The sequence below is a fragment of the Malurus melanocephalus genome, unplaced genomic scaffold, assembly GCF_030028575.1.
Source record: "Malurus melanocephalus ecotype Western Australia unplaced genomic scaffold, MMel_1.1 scaffold_87, whole genome shotgun sequence".
Taxonomy (NCBI): Eukaryota; Metazoa; Chordata; class Aves; order Passeriformes; family Maluridae; genus Malurus; species Malurus melanocephalus.
In genome coordinates, this window is record NW_026623319.1 from 1358224 (window position 1) to 1374978 (window position 16755).

The following is a 16755-nucleotide window of genomic DNA, read 5'->3' on the forward strand; positions in this document are numbered from 1 at the left end:
ATCCCAGCTACTGTGAGAATTCTAGAAATATGTGTTAGGTAAGAGGAAGGACATCTTTGAGTTATGTCACTGAACAGGCAGAATATGTTTTTATCTCTGCTGAAGCTGTTTTACTCCATAATACTAAGTCTGCCCTTCTGGAAACTCCAAATACTTACCCATTCCAAGAATTTCCTCTGTTTGCACTGCCTGAGAGCTACTGAAAATAGACCCTGAAACAGTAGAATAGGCTAAAGCAGTCACAGTTATTTGCTACTATCTAAAAATGTGGTAAGAAGTACAGGCACTGCTCTCCACTGTTTTAGAGAATGCCTGCTCAAAAGATGTGTCTGTTATATAAAAAGGTCTTTTATAGAAACCACTCTTTACTCTGCCCCTCCAGCTGCAACTAAGCTCAAAGATTCCTATGAAGATGTGCAATAAACACGTATTTATTATAATTTGAAACATTTGTCTGAAAATACCCCTTCACAGCTATCATTCTGTAAACCATTTTATCCTTGAGTAAGATCTGAAATCAAACTGTATCTTCAAATTATTACAGGAACAGTTCCTGAAACAATCCCTTACTTAAGGGTCCCATATGACATAGATCATTCTAGTCAGCTTATAGTGGCAAAGCACCACCATGGTCTGATGATTCCCAAATACTTGTGCCAACATGGATTAAGGTGGTTTTACCCCSAGCAGGTAAGTATCCACATGAAAAAACAACTATATCAAACAACAGCAATAAAGAACAGTGGAATTGCTGTAGGAATTACTGTTGCAGGCAGACATGGGAAGAATCCTAAAATAAAAGTAGAAACTGAGATCACAAAGACCACATAGAAAGGAGGAAGACATTCTCCACCCTGGCTAAACCATATGTTAGAACAGTGATTGTCTTTTGAGTCTTTATTGCCTTATCATCAAAGATTATTTCCCATCACCTGGAATTTTCTAAACCAATGCGAAAAGACAAATTACACACCTACCATCAAACATTTCCATAGCCCAGAAGCATTGCAGGATAATTAACAGTTCTTCAGGTCTGGCAAAAAAAGTAGAACACACTTTATAGGACAGGGACAGCTAGGTGAAGCAATGTGCTGCTGAAGCCATAAATCTCTCAGAACATGATAATAACTGAGGGCACTACTTAAGCCTCACAGATGCAACATCACCCACACATACCACAGAGGGAAAAAYAGGCCTTAAACAACTAATATGGAAAGAAAAGCTAAAACAGGGAAGTAAAAATGCACAGACTGAAAATTCTAAAACCCACTCAGAAGATCACATCATCCAGACTTGATTTTCACAGTTTTGAGTCTACTCTGTGTTCCCTTGGTTTCAGCTTTTCTGAGCACATAATATTCCTGCAGTCTCCTTTTCTAGCCTATAGCAGCTGCCATGTGCCATTTCCTCTGAAATTCCTGGTCTGCTTCACTACAGAAGACAGTAGATTAACAAGTGAAACAGGGGAAACCAATCAGCCAAGAAAGAGAAGTTAGTAAGAATAAAGCAAGCTAACAATCAAAAGGTAGTCCAGGATCTGTACTAGTAGCTCAGACACCCACCATTAGCTGAAGGACTGTATCAGAACAGTGGCAAATACAGGAAGAAAAAAAGGAAGATCTTGCAGCCAGACTGAAAATAGGAAATCCTGACATATTTCCCTACATGCTGAAYACAGTTTTGCAAATACTTGTGAGTGAGACTGCTGCTTATTGATGGACACATCTGGATACTCACCCAGTAGTGAAGTAATTCACAAAACTCATGCAAGTTTGAGGCAGGAACACTGGTATTTTTGGAGTAAAGCACCCACCATAAGAGCTTGCAAACAGACTCTTTGCTAAGCACGTTACATCATCACTTGCCCTCAGTACATAGTAAGTACAGACCAGAGAGTATCAACATTCATTAGCATTTGTTCTGTTTAACAAGGCTTGACAGCTCTGGATTCCTGGCCATGCCTAGGGAGAGGCAGCCTCCCAGGGATCTCACTGGAAAGGCTGCACAGAAGCCAGGGAAGAACCCAGGCACAGCAGGGCTGTCCTCGAGCATTTCAAACAAACCCACAAACATTTCCTGCAGTGGTCCCATGCTCAGGGCACTGAGTCAGCCCCACCATCTAATCTGAGGGAATTTATGTAGCACATCAGTTGATCTCACAAGGTTTGGATTGAGAAGGGAGGAATAACAGAGTTTTGTTTCTTAAATTACAGAAGGAACTGAAAGATATSTATAGGCTGAACATCCCTGCTAGATTAATTTTACAGACTCTCGTCTTTGCTTTCCCAAAAGCTGTCACAGAGCCATCAGCTGACATTTGTCAGAGCTGACATTGCGAGGCACCAAAATTTAAGGTATTAAAATAAAAAAAATCAGGCAGATATTTCCCTCCACAGTTCTTGTCTCTGAGCACAATTTTTGTATCAATTTTATTTTACATCACATGACTTCTGAGAAAGAAGGATGGCTGATGGGCAAACCTATCTGACTACTCACTACTTTCTGTACAGGCAAAAAAACCACACCCATGGTCCCATGTAGGTTAGACACAAAAATCCAAATATGTATCAAGTCAAAGTGTGAAGAAACAAGGGTCAAACAGATTAGTTTCTGTCTTAAAAACCTTGACCAAAAAGATACCAGATTCATGTTGATTCATATGGATTTGCCCCCCCACCACTTGCATGAAAGATCAGAAAGCATCCTCTTCCAGCCAGAAGGGATTTTACACTATGAGAAGTTCCAACAAGTTTGAAATGTTATACCAAATTTTTCAAAACCTGCATYACAGAAATTAACTAGGCAAGTACTGAACACCTACATATGTGCAGATATGCAGATATGCATACAAAGAAAAAACYTTTCATCAGGAAACCTCTTCCTGGTCTCAAAAGACAAGTGTACCAAAGAGACTCTGTTTTTATTCAGGAAAAACTCGATTCATTCTAAATCAATGTTTGATGTCTCTATAAAGACAAAAGCTGTATTTTGTAAACCTAAGGAAAAAAAACAAAGAAAAAGCATAGAGCAGCTATGGGACAGAGAGCAAGGGGCTTAGTGTATGTTTGGCTAGATATACATACATGGAATTGAATTTGGGTTCATAAATGCTTTTTATATTAAAACCAAATCTTTCTTACTAAAGAAACTTGATTCTAACCATCCCTSAAAGTTGCTGTCTAGGAAACACACAGGGTCCAGAAATGGAGACTGTAAAATGCAGCAATTATGCGATACCAGCTAATCACTCTTAGCTTGCAAACCAACCCAGGAGCAGCTTTGAACACTCCATCAGCTTCACAGGAAAGCTTTTAGCACACTTAGATTCTGCCCGGGGCCACATCTATTTGCAAGACAGAAAGTGTCCCCAGTCACATCTGATGGATGACAGATCCCTTATCTCTGCTGGGTACCTGGTGTTACAGCGTGGAACCATTGACTGCCTTGCACAAACACAAATCTCCCTTAAGTCAACACTTAGAGTGATTTTGCAAAGCAGTGCCCTGACAGCTGCTCATTAATCATTGTACAATGCAAAACTCATTTCTGCTACAAACTATTCTTGGAGATTTTATAAAGAAAATATGAAATCCTTTCCTAAAATATGCTGCAAGTGAACAAAAACAGTGGAAGCAAAGATAGAAATAGTAATTATGCCCAAGGCAAGCACTGGATGGCTCAGTAGGAAGGAAGGAAGGAGCAATAATCTCCCTTTCCATGGCTTACCAAGAAATTCTATTCTTCTAATCCATCCAATCTAGGGATAGAACCAGTGACCAATGATTTCAAAAGAACRCCAAGACTTCAACTGCAGCCATGTAGCAGCCTCACTGGCCAGGAAAGCAAACTTCACACCCAAAGAACTTACTGCTTTATCTTCAGAATTAGTGAAATTGTAATAACAACAAAAACAACTCACTGCAAAGAAAATTACCCTTTCCTGAGACCTGCTCTCCAGCCTTCTGAACTAGAAAATACAGGTTTTAACCTAACAACAAAAAGATTTAGAGACAGAAAGGGTAGCACAAATCCAGCTTTCCACCCAGTCTGGAAAAAAACCCCACCRAAGTATTCCTTCTGGCATTTTTTGGAAAAAGTGAAGTCAGCTTTTCTCACAGGAGATACAAATRTATGATTTGCTAGAATGCAGACACCAAAGAGCAAAGAACAACGCATTTAAAATCCTTAGGGAATTGAAGCATAAGGCTTTTGCCTGTCAAAAAAAACCCCAAAACACCTGATAACAGAAAGTTACAAATTCATTCTGTGATTCTGTGGAATTTTAGTTCTCACTTTACTGTAGTAAGCATTCTGTTCTACTGTGTATTCTACCAGTTGCACTGAGGGGCACTTACTGTAGTTCTGAGCTCTTTTGTCAAGTTGTCAGAGATCAAACAGCTGATCTAAGAAGGAAAATCAACACATTCCAGGGCAAACCTACATCCCCCTTTACAATTCTTTAAACCTTTTGCTGTTTAGAAGTACTGCACAGTTTCATTTCATTAGTCACAAGCTGTGTCTCTTTCAGAAACTGGTGATAAGTTATGTCCAAATATGAGACTTGAAACTGAAACAAGGAAAACCTCAAGCACTACTGTCTATATTGGGGGTCAAAATAGTTTAAAAAAAAAAAAAAGCAGAACAAAAAGCAAAGCTTCTGATCAAGACTGAATACTWAAGGAAATTAATAAATAAACTATAAATGATTGTGTCATTGCATAAAGTTACAGAACCTGTGTGAACAGTACTGATAGTCTTAGTTTACACTGACAATGAAGCAATCTATTGCACATTAGGTGAGGCSAAATGAGGCCTCTCTGGGTAAGAAGGGCTAACAGCTACTCTTGAACACCCAGGTTAATGCTATGCTTCTCACCTGATCTTCCTCTTCATCCTCCTCATCTTCTGCCAGTCGTTGCCGGCCCACTTCGTAGAGCCTGCAAACCGTATCCATGTTCATGGCATCCATGCTGCCYTGGTTCTGGAGGGGAGATGCCCACAAGGAAGTTAGCCTCAGGTATTGAGCTCAGCTTTCATATTCAATGCTACATCTGATCTCAATCACAGAAATAGTGCCAAAATCCTTCCCTCCCATTTACAAGCAGCAGGACAATTAGCAACAAAAATGAGTCTTTTTGGTTTCAAGACTTGCCATATTCTCTGAAGTACATTTCCAATGACTTCTATAAAAGAAAATTATTTTAATCTCACAACCTTTGTCCTCTCCAACTTCAGTAGTTAAATATGAAGTTTGCCATGCTACAAATTCTTGACTTGCTTTTGTGGCCTGTAGGTCTCAGTGGTTCACAGAATATAAAGCTGATGTGCATAATCAGGCTTCAAGAAATGGGGTTCTGACAACATTACTAAGCAAAGAATTGCATCCCTAACAAACCAGAAGGTTTGCTCAATAATTTTTGCTTCAAATCCTTGGCTTCTGGGATTTTGGTAGAAAGACAAGTATAAAAGGAACAATATGAGTGATTCACAGAAAAGCTCTATGGGAAGCCCCAGAAAGATTACATTTCCCAGTTATTTGGTACAGTGCATATTTTAATTTGCAATAATAGGAAAGTATTGCTATAAATAGGGAAAAAAACACATTTCTCTTTATGCTCATGTGAAAGAAAACCTCTGTACATTTTGAAGGAGGAAGAATTTGAAGAAGAGAAGCAAATGTGTWTGGAAATTTAAGGAATGAGAGGCAGCAAAACAAGACTGCAGGAGGTGCAGAATAAAAAGCCAACAGCATCTTTAGCACCATCAAAACACCACCACTGCTTAWGACATGAATTTACCAGCACGAGCTCCAAAAATGAAACAACAAGCAGTGCATTCAAACCCSAGCTACAGAGACCAGAGTTTATTTTAGCTGCTTTACCTCAATGACAGCCAGATAGCAGTCCTTGCTGTCTGTACACAAGTCAAAGATATTCCGCTTTACATCTATGGTGGCTGGAAAACATCACAGAACAAATTCAGTGGTTAACTGCAGGTTCCTTACTGTTCAATGAAAAAAAGTGTCTAAAAGCAAGTAATACAATTGTGGGAAAAGAAACAACAGCTGAAACAGAAGTGAAATGAACATTTGTAAGCAATTCAGCCTTAGGGTTGAATATTCRAAAGGGTTGTGAAATGAACATTTATAAGTTATTCTTCTGCAATAAAGAGTAGAAATGTTGGAGACCATGGTAAAAAACAGCCATGTAAACTTTCAACCTGCTCTGCATAGTGCCTCCTCCCTTGATAATACATTTATTGGTTTTCCTAAGCACAGTAAACAACAGATCATCCTTCAGAATAGGTGGTAACAATGAGACTTAGTTGTGGCCTATGTCCCCTTTTAATAGCAAAAGCCACATTTGTTTATGTCCACAGTAGAAATTAGCTTAGCTCCAGGAGCTAAAAAAAGAGCCCCATCTGAAAGGAGACCAATGCCATCCTGGCCAAGTGACCTACTGCCTCAGATTATGCCTTRCTTGGAAAAGAAGAAAGGAAATAAAGCCAGGACTGCTGAACAGTAGCAAGTAAGGCAATCACACTGAATAGGATATGATACTTGAAAACATTTCAGTATTAAACCCAACTCTTCTGCATCCATCAGAATAGGAYACAGCAGTTTGTTTTCTCACACATGCAAAGGAGAGAAGTGAATGTTACTACGCAGAACTTTCCATAGACCTTCAAACCTCCAGACAAAGCTACTGGCTCCTCTCTTACCTATAGGTTTATAATCAGTTGCATTAAATGTCCTGAAAGAAGAGCCAAAGGGACTTCTCATTCTCTCCTCCAGAAGGTCATCCTCATCATCTGCCTGCAACATAGCTGGAACAARGAAAGATTATTCAACAAAAAAATCTGCCTTCCATTAGTCACTACCATTAATAAACTTCAGATCAAATCAGGCTCTGACATGAATTTTCTTTATACTTAATAGCTTGGCAATATYCATTTACGATCCACTCTTCCAGATATGCCTTTATTGATATTACAGATCATCAAAACTCAATACAGAGGACGAATTTATTTTCTCAAACATCACCAGATCTGCCATTATATAATAGGCTGCTTTATAATCTCACAAAGTAGTTGTGATATTGCTGATGTTACAGAAAACTGTCTTTGTCAGCAATACACGTAGCATGAACATTCTGGAACAAATCCAGCTYACACATACCAGTAAGGCTTGGAGTTACAGAGTTTCTGAAGTTTCCCATTTCACTGAACAAGCATCTATTTATCTCACAAGAGGTGACCTAGGAGAGTGATGTAAGGGGAGAAATCCTACCTCCATACATCACGGTGCCAGTATAGTTGAAGACCACACGACACTGATCCAGTGCAGGTACTGTGTGTAACAAATGGAAAGTTCGGAGGTCCCACTGAAAAAATTCAGGCTAAGGAGCAACAAACAATTGAAAATTTCCATTTCCTTTCCAGTGAAGTGGCAAAGAACTAACTTACTGTGTTCAAGAAACCTCACTGCCTSTGTCTCACAAATATGATGGAATCAGGGCTGGATTCTAGCACTACAATTCCATTCCATGTGTTCAGAATTAAAAAGCTCTTACTCAAAATGYCATTCCCAGTCATGAGAGGTCACTGCAGTACTTTCAAGGTTGATCTTGTTAAGACATGGGAAGAGAGCTGAGGTGCCATGGAGTGTATCAGAACAGAAAACCTGTCTCTCTCTCTGTGTATTAAGTATTTTCTCTAGACTTTACCAGAGACAGAAATCTAGATTTAAATTAGCTACCTRTCTAAAAGTCCCTACTCTTCCTTGATTCACAGATGGGAACTCCTGTTACCACATATAACATGTAATACAGCAGACCAATAATACAACTCTGCAAACAGCTACTTGTTCATCCCTACCAATTCTTTAGGTGCCAGCAGTTACCACAGTGGCCAAAGGATACAATTTCAGTGTTGACTATGACCTCCAGCCCATTGGGATGGAAAACACCACTGATAGTCATGTTGAATTTGTCAAACTTGTGGATGGCTTGTGCTGATCTGACATCCCAGAGGACACCATCATTTAGGACAAGGTCGTCAGTGGGGTTAAAGGTGGCACAGTTCTTCTTGTAGTTGTTGGCAAGATCTGGGTTAAACAGAGTCAATAGCTTGTTGCCAGTCTGAATATCATAGATCTTTTAGATTAAAAAGAAAAAGAAAGATTAGTCACAATTTGTAATATATCTGTGCCTAAAATAATCCCCTGTACCCCCTACTAGACTGCTTACAGAATCACCCCATTYCCCATTTCACTTTTCCGTTTCATGTGACAGCATTCCATAAATAACCCTTCCTACCAGCCCTTTAATAGTTTTTCACAGCTGGAACCAAGCCTCTCAACAAGTTTTGGGCAGTGCTTGGCTTACTGCAGGTTCACTGACATGTTTCACTACAACCAGGATGAGTTCCAAATAAAATAACCCCACTATGAGGAGTGGGCTGGGAAGCTGCAATCACAAGGTACCACTTAGCCAGAAACTATTTCAGAAATGGAACTGCTTTCAGAGCAGATGGTATTTACAAACATTAAAACTCCAAAGCACACAGTGAGGGGAAAAAAGCCAGAAACTACAGAAAAGGAGTTTGAATTCCTGGCATTTACACAGAAAGGCAACTTTGAGCTTCAGCACAAGAAACTTTGGGAATATAAAAAGGGCTTTAAACTCATACAAAGTGTTTATGATCATCTCAGATAAATCTGACCTGTAACATCCTTCAGAGCCTAGCCCTTGTTTAAACTTACAGAGGAAAATATTTTATAAAACTAGAAAACAAATCTGTTTACCAGATAAACACAATAACAAACTGATCTGACTTCCAGCTAAATCCAAGTTAAAAACTGGGCAGGAATGGAGAGTTCACTTGAACAAACCAGAGTAACATGTAAAATTATAAATGATTTGAATAAGTTATATTTCATGACAATTTTTTACGCAAATTCTCTTTCAAGAGAGATGRGGCCTATAACAAATGCAAATCAGCCCTGCTAAGCACAAGCTCTCTRAAGCCTTGTCTGTCCAGTTTGAAGGGATTCATGCAAAGCACTACAACAGTACTCTCTGAAGGTATTGTGGTGAAGTTAAATTACCCAAAAGTAAGCTGCAAATCTGGGGGGCAGGGTAAAAGCAGGATGCTTCTAATAAGTCATTTCCCACAGCAGCTGACTGAGATACTGTTTATAGCAGAACTTTATTATTATTACAATTACTGAAAAGTAAGGCTAAGAAAGCAACTTTAGAGGGGAAAAAATCCTGCATAATCTCTCTCAAATGAATAAAACAAAGCAGAATCCACAACTGCCCAGGATACTCCCAAGAGGCAACATGTCCACACTACTTGTGCTATAGCTGGTTAGGATGATCAAGATTACACCCTCATGAATAGGGAGAAGGTATTTGACACTTTCAGAGCTTTCCTCTGAAGCATTACACAGAGTATCAAAGAACTCACATCAGTTAATAAACATCCTACAGAGAACTATATTCCTGCCAGAGCTTAACAGCCATGGGCTTTCCTGGTACTTACATGTGCAATGTCTCCCTTTGTGCCAATGACCCTGTCCTGAGAGTGCTTGCTGAACTCCACATAGTGGTCATCAGGGAAGGAATGCCTGCAGATACAGTTAGTAAAGAAGTCAAGGAATTGCAGATTCCACGTGACCYAATGTACTCCAACACTTCCAGCACAGGTTTCAACAAAAGACAAAGGATGCAGAAAACCCTCCCCTTTGCCATTGACCACAGCATACTGCAGTAGCAAACTCAGCCCTGCCATAAATGTAACACTCTTTGGAGAAGTCAGCAATGAATGGCACCATGAACACTGGAACACATGCAGCCTGAGGAAGTTAAACCTCTCCTGTGAAAAAAAGGCATCCAGCTGACTCCACACAGGTCAAACCAAAACAGTTGCTTACGACTGAAGTAGACAACAACCAAACATTTTAAAAATTAGTTTTCCCACCATTTTTGTTATGGGAAGAAATAATTACAGTTATTGAAATCGATTTTAAAGAGCTTGCATCCAGGTCTAACAATTACACCATGCAAACCACCATGCTAGTCAAATTATGAACTGGCTACAGAAAGAATGCCARAATAATTTACAAACATAAACAAAAACACAAACATGTTTCTTTGCCTTCAGGAGCAAAGCGACTTTACTGATCTATCTTGCATTAAACAGGAGTTTAGGTAGAACTTAGAATTTGCTCTGTACCAAAAAAAAATAGGGAAGATACCACCGTAAGGGATCATGTTTTGCTTTGAGATCTATGCTATTCTGTTCTACAGAGTTTATTCCTTTATCAAATGGTTCTTCCAACTGCAGCACACCCCACAGCTGAATCAGAGGGTACCTACTTCATATCAAAGACAGACTTCATTCCCCACAATGCAGACAGAGGTTGGCTCCAYGTAGCAGATGTCAGTAATAAAGATCCATCCTGGATTTCCAGATTAGATTTGAGAAAGGGAAAAGCATACCAGGGAAAAGAGAGATTATCATTTTACCTGTACACTTTTAACTTTCACTTACAAGATTAATGTAGCAACTACARAGCAGACTTTTGTGCCTAATACTAACTACTCCTACAGGGATAAAATCCAGGTATCTAATGCTATGTAAAACATAAAGAGCCCTTGGTAGACAAAGAAAACCTTTACAGGTAACAATTGGAACATTCTATGATGTTAACAGTAGAAAAAAAAACAGTATAATCCATGGCTGAATTTTGATGCCCTGTGAGTGGAGTTCGTTCTTCTTGCAAATCTTTTATTTCTTCCCAGAATCATCCCCTGAAAGATTTCTTTCTAAAGCAAAGGGAGGCTATATAAACTCTACTCTGATATCTTATCTCACACATAAATAAATGTGTAATAGTAAGTTCAAGCATTTTTCCACTTTCAAACATATATATTAGTATCTTAAGAAGGCACATAGCCACTGTGTATCTACTTTATTACCTTTGGAAAAAACAAACCTAAGTGTAGAACTCACAGGAGGGAAAATACGTAACTATTACAAATGCTTTCATGACAGGTATTACAGGCCAGCCAGTAGGTATATTTTAAATGTACATATCCAGATTGTCCCGAAAACATACCAGGGCTTAGGCATAAAAATCACAATAGGTCAGTGATTCCTTACCCTGGATGGTTCAAGGTGCGTGATGGCAGAGTTATGGCAGTTGTAACTGGCCTCTTCCTGTCCACTGAACACATTATAGAGTTTCAACTGCCCCGTGCAAGTACCCAGCATTAAGAATCGTTCTCTTGCAGAAAATGCGCAACAGGTAAAGCCACTCTCATCCTCGTTTGCTTCCCTGAACACAGAAATTGGACGGAACCTARAGAAGGCAAAAATACATGGGTAAACCAAAAGAGAGAAGCAAAACTGAAATGCTGTGTGATAGTATTAAATCCAGCCCTTAAAGATTACATAAGCACAAGTGATAGCTTTCTTCTGGAACAAGCTATGTGTCAGTKTGAAGACTAGTGCTTGAGTGTTACAGTAGTGTTTGCAATATTTCAGGRTTTGTTTTCCACTGTGTGGTACTTCTGTCAAAGCACATCATTAAGCTGAAGCACTTGGACTCCATCTTCAGAGTTGGACTGGTGGAAAACCTGTAATCTCATCACCTGGGTAACTACAAAGAGCTAGCAAAAAAAAAAGAAAAAAAATCCCAGTTTTGAAACACTAAACACAAGACAACATCACATCAGCAGAACAATGTCCTGACATCATAACTTCCCATGGTGACCCTGCTTTCACTGTGAAGTTGCCTTCATGAATGTGTAACCTTTATTTTGATAAACTTTCCATCAYGTTCCATTTAATTTCAGGAACGACCACATAAAAAGGCAACTTGTGGTACTGAAGATTCAGCTGCAAGAACAAAATATAGATTTCTATAAGCCAGCCAGCCATCCTCAAGGCTATGCCATACACTCTAATGTGAAACTGGTGTTACATACTCACCTTCCAAAGAACAAAGAGCTATGAGCTTCATTACACAATGTTGTTACTGAAAATGAAGTGTGCTTTGTGTACCAAGAGTCAGCACTATGGAAAAGACAAACAGAACTACTGAAAAAGTATTTAAAGCCCTCTCGCTATCACTGTGAATGAAAACTCTTTTGTCTCCAAGGATACTGCACTGTGGGACTGCAGAGCCTGAATCCAGGTAAGGCTTTTTGGCACAGGGTACATCCTGAGAGGAATCATAACACATTTTTCTTCCTTACCTGCTAAATATAAGGTGTCTATCAAAGCAGCCACCATCCACCCCTCCGTACTTCGGAAAGGCTGCCCTGCGGGTCAGCCGTGAGGTAAAGTTAGTGGGCGCCTGGCGCCTCTGTTTTGGCTCAGGACACTGGTGGGGAGTAAAGAGAGAGAAAGGGGGACAGGTGGCAACAGGGTTCTTGCAGCGGGCATGCTGCTCCCTAAGGTACTCTGTGATTATACTGTCCAGCGTGGGTGGGGAAGGAAGGTGTCTGTCCAGCTGCTTTTTGATAGCTGGGCTCTGGCTGTAGGCGCCATGGTCCGATTTTTGTCGCAACACTCTGATTTTCCTGCCGTTGCAGGGAGACGGCCTCTCCCTGACAAAGCTAATCCTGCCAATGAGAGGAGAGTTGCTGGCGTAAGAAGGGCCTGGAAGGGCAGGTGGACCTTGGGATGCAGAYGGCCTTGCCTGAGCATGGACAGAGGTGGCAGTGGAACCTACAGCAGCGTGGGTAGTCAAACGGGCCGAGATGCCATTAGCTATGCGAGGAGTGCGAGGCAGAGTCACCGGAGAGGCAGCGGCCGCAACAGGGGTGAAGGCAGAAGAGTGAGATGCTGCTGTCATGGGCAGGTCAGCCTCTTTCGTAAGGACCGATGCAGTTTCCCCAAGGCCCTTAGAGATGAGATGGTTCCGAATCAGCAGCAGCAGCTCCTTCTCAGGAAACGTGATCCTCGACTGAGCCACCACATCCGCCTTCTGCAGCCGCGCCAGAGAGACGTCCGTGCCGATGAGCAGGGGCTTCCCCGAGACGCGCTCGATGAGCTCAGCRGCGTATTTGCAGAACTTCACGTGCTCGCTGCGCTTGTCCTGGAGCACCGGCTCCTTCATCAGCTGCTGGATCTGACAGCTGCTGAACAGGGGCAGCTTGCTGATAATCTGCCGGACGGTGCTGCTGCGCGACAGCCCCACCAGGGCTTTGCAGGCCAGTGCCCGGATCTGATCTGCGTCAGTGATTGGCATCTTCACAGACAGCAATGACAGCAGTACCTTGATGCCGTTGTTGGACTGCACCACATTCCACATTTTGGCCAACGTATGCTCACTGCTCTTGGGGGCCTGAGGAAGCTTTCGCCGAGGAGTCCCAGAGATGAACTTCCCGATACTGGAGATACGGTTATCTGGGCCACACACACAATTGATGATGATCTGAAGGGCTGATTTCTGAATCTCAGCATCATGGATGAAAAACTCACCCTCAGCAACGCCAAGGATGATGCTAATACCTAGTGAGGAAAAGAAGTACTTTCCTTAGTACTACAAAACGTATCTTACACAAGTTGATCAGACAAGTAAGGGAGTCTTCCAATAAATTTGAAGAAAATACAGGTAATTCCCTTAATTCCAGGAATTCCTGAAATTCTGCTAACTAGTCTAAAGATATATTCTTCTACCTCCCTAGCAAAGTGCTTTCCCACACTGSTGGTCCTGCACTTCATCATCAGTAGGTAGTGTCACGCAACCTCTCATCCCAGGAGTGCAAACCTAAGGTATCTGGACCCAAGTGAAGATGCACAGCCACGCTCTGATTCTCATTGCAGAGAGCAATTCTCTGGTATAAACACTAACAAAGTAAACACTACGAGGAAGGAAGGGGACCAACTCATCGAGGAAAAAATAAACATATCACAACTTCCAAAATGAATGAGGCAAAAAAGAAACTTTAGGGTTACTTTTGTTGCCCCACAGAATTTCTGTTAGTTTCATGCCTGCTTCAGAAGATCAAAGCTTTCACAGAATTCATATTTGCCTACTGAGTTTTTGTGCAAAAGAAATTTGTCTTTCACCTATATATAGTAYTCTGCCTGCCTTTTATTTTTTCTTTCCTTAAAAAAAAAGTGAAGCTCCAGTTAAAGTAGAAGCCTTGGATCTGGTCCAGGCGCATCTTACTCATTTACATGCTGAACCTGGACGTAACCAGTTAGAGTGTAACTCACACAGCAATAATTGTTCCTCTCCCATACTCTCATATGCCATTCCCTCAAGAGACCTAAATTTCTSGAAAACCGAGGAAACCTAATAGTCCCATTATGAAAGTATATGTGCCTATTGAATGAGCTCTTGAAAACAACGGCAAGAGAAAGAACTGCATGTAAATTTGTAACCCAATCACTGTGCTAATCATGACACAATTTTAACCACAGTGCACTCTCCCACTTGTTTCCATCCTTGACAGGAACTCTGAGTACATGAATTATTTTAACCCTTGTCTCACTGTAGGTGAGGAAGAGCCAGCCAAAAACCACATAACAGAAGACAACTGATAAATGTGTAAGTCATAAGAACCATGTTCAGCTTACCCACAGTAGAAACAGTAGATCCAGCTTCATCTAACACATCCACGGGTTCTGCCAGTTGCAACTGGATTTTAGGAACTACAGTCAGGATGGCCAGTACATCCAAAGCATATCGTACTGTGTCATTCCTGGAAGACAACAACAGGACAATTTCTTAGAATTGYATGTACAGAGTTGTTTCAGTAACATGAAACAGTATTCAATACACTCTACACCAACAAATGGAAGTAAATCAGAAACATCTGCTGCATTTGATGGTGCCTTTTGATTTTAGAATGAAAAGGACTGGTCTCCACAGAAGGCAGTGCTCACATGCACACCATTGCCTCCAGGCTGCCAACATTTATCCCACATGCTCGTGAAAGCACTGTAATTTTGTACTTATAAAAATAAGAATGTTAAGACTTACCCATAAAAGCATTTGTGGCTAAATTAAGCTTCCAAATCTAATCTAACTCTACATCTTAATTGGGAAACACTGCTGTCCAAAATACTCTGTCACCAGTCAACTAGGAAGGAAGCTTTTTGGAAGTTAAGGGAAATTGTTTAGCAGCAAACCAGACAACTCTGATGGTCAAAAAACCACCAACTTAGGCTCCAGTTTAAGAGAGCCAAGAGTGTGTGGAAGGTRAAAAGGGATATTCAGCAAGAGGTGAAAGAGCAGAACAAAGCAAAAAATAGGAGGTCTACAAGCCTGTGTGGAAAGGCAAGAGTTAACCCAGGYAGTAATTAGGAAAGAGCTGCAGAAGGACAGAAACAGGAGAACAGAAACTACCTAGGAGAGTGCAACCTGAGAGAGGGAGGGAGGCAGAGAATTGCAAAAGCCAGATTTCAAAGGCTTTCAAGTTAAGTTAGGCAAGGAGCTCCTGCAGGCAGCAGAAATAAGGAGAGAATCCTAGTCCACCATTCCAGGATTGCTTTGATTTCACCCTCTACTTGGAGCATTTTCTAGCCTTTCTCTAAACAAATTTTCAGACATATACAAAGTGGCACAGAACTGAGATTCAGCTTTTCTGGTAAATCAGTGTCATAGTAAACAAAAGCCTGAGGCATTTTGGCTCTTCAAAAATTTCTTGACATCCCTCTCTCTACCTCAAAATTTTAGTCCTGCTTTCCCCAGAGTTAAAATTGATAAGCACTGCGTGGCCCCAGCACAGGCCCTAACAGCACTAACCAACATGTGCCTCTTTTAAATGCTATCAGGGTAGAAAATCTGGAACTGTAATGCCCTGCCCAAGAGCCACAAGTGTGGCTCAAACAGAGCCACTGCACTCAGACAGAACACTACAGCCAACAGCTCACCTTGCATAGTATGTCTTCCAGTTGCAGGCAATGGAAATGAGCTGAAGCATGAGCTGGACACAAGACAATTTGAGGAAAACCTCTGCTGGYTCCCAGTAAAGCTGTGCTGGACCGTACTCAATCAGGAATTCCATCATCTCCACGATCTGCTCATGAGTATAGGAACAGGCCTGCAGGGAAGGGACACCATYAGATCACAAGGGTTACAAACTTGCACATCAGCGCTCGGCTTTAACTGAAAACTGCATCTACAAGATTAGACTACCACTGTGTCTTGCAGATTAAGTATTTACTTTCTGGTTTATTCCCCAATTGTAAAAGAATACAGCAACTGTCACTATAATATACAATAATAAGCTTATGGATAATATCCTTTGAATTCCTTTACAGTCTTAAAAAGCCTAGGCCAACTTAAAAAGTCACATTAAATTAAAATTCTGCTCTGCTTTTAAGCTACTAATCCAGTAGTTACTACACCATCATTTAAAATACATTTGTGTTAAAATATTTAAAAGGTTGATAAAAAGATTCAATTACAGTTTAAATTTTGACTACAAAACATATTGAATTCTAAAAAAAATTCCAAGCAAATTTGCCTTTCAATATTTTAAATTATACAAGAAAGCAACAGCCTATATACATGTCTTCATTTACTGAAAATAAGTGATTTCTGCCGAAGCAAAAACACCCTTATATTTTCTTACTTCAGTTCCTCTAGAAAATCATAAATTAAATCAGAAACCACAGGTGAACRTGCTGTCTTCAAAATAAGCAGCCATAAAATCCAGTTTAAAAACCCCAACAAACCAACCAAGAAAAACCAAAACAAACAAACAAAATCAGCTTTGCAGGAAGAAA

General features: G+C 40.6%; 1 protein-coding gene across 2 annotated transcripts in view; it reads right to left on the reverse strand.

The window, feature by feature from the left end:
- Positions 1-16755, reverse strand: part of DCAF1 (DDB1 and CUL4 associated factor 1) — a 48169-nt gene that overhangs the window by 12472 nt on the left and 18942 nt on the right. For both annotated transcript variants that reach the window (XM_057368028.1, XM_057368029.1), the window contains exons 12-22: positions 15898-16067; positions 14599-14723; positions 12264-13524; positions 11167-11365; positions 10380-10462; positions 9544-9628; positions 7920-8153; positions 7289-7382; positions 6721-6825; positions 5882-5955; positions 4877-4981 (exon numbers count right to left, since the gene is read on the reverse strand). In XM_057368028.1, the coding sequence (XP_057224011.1) occupies positions 4877-4981; positions 5882-5955; positions 6721-6825; positions 7289-7382; positions 7920-8153; positions 9544-9628; positions 10380-10462; positions 11167-11365; positions 12264-13524; positions 14599-14723; positions 15898-16067 (2535 nt within the window). The remainder of the gene's footprint in view (positions 1-4876; positions 4982-5881; positions 5956-6720; positions 6826-7288; positions 7383-7919; positions 8154-9543; positions 9629-10379; positions 10463-11166; positions 11366-12263; positions 13525-14598; positions 14724-15897; positions 16068-16755) is intronic.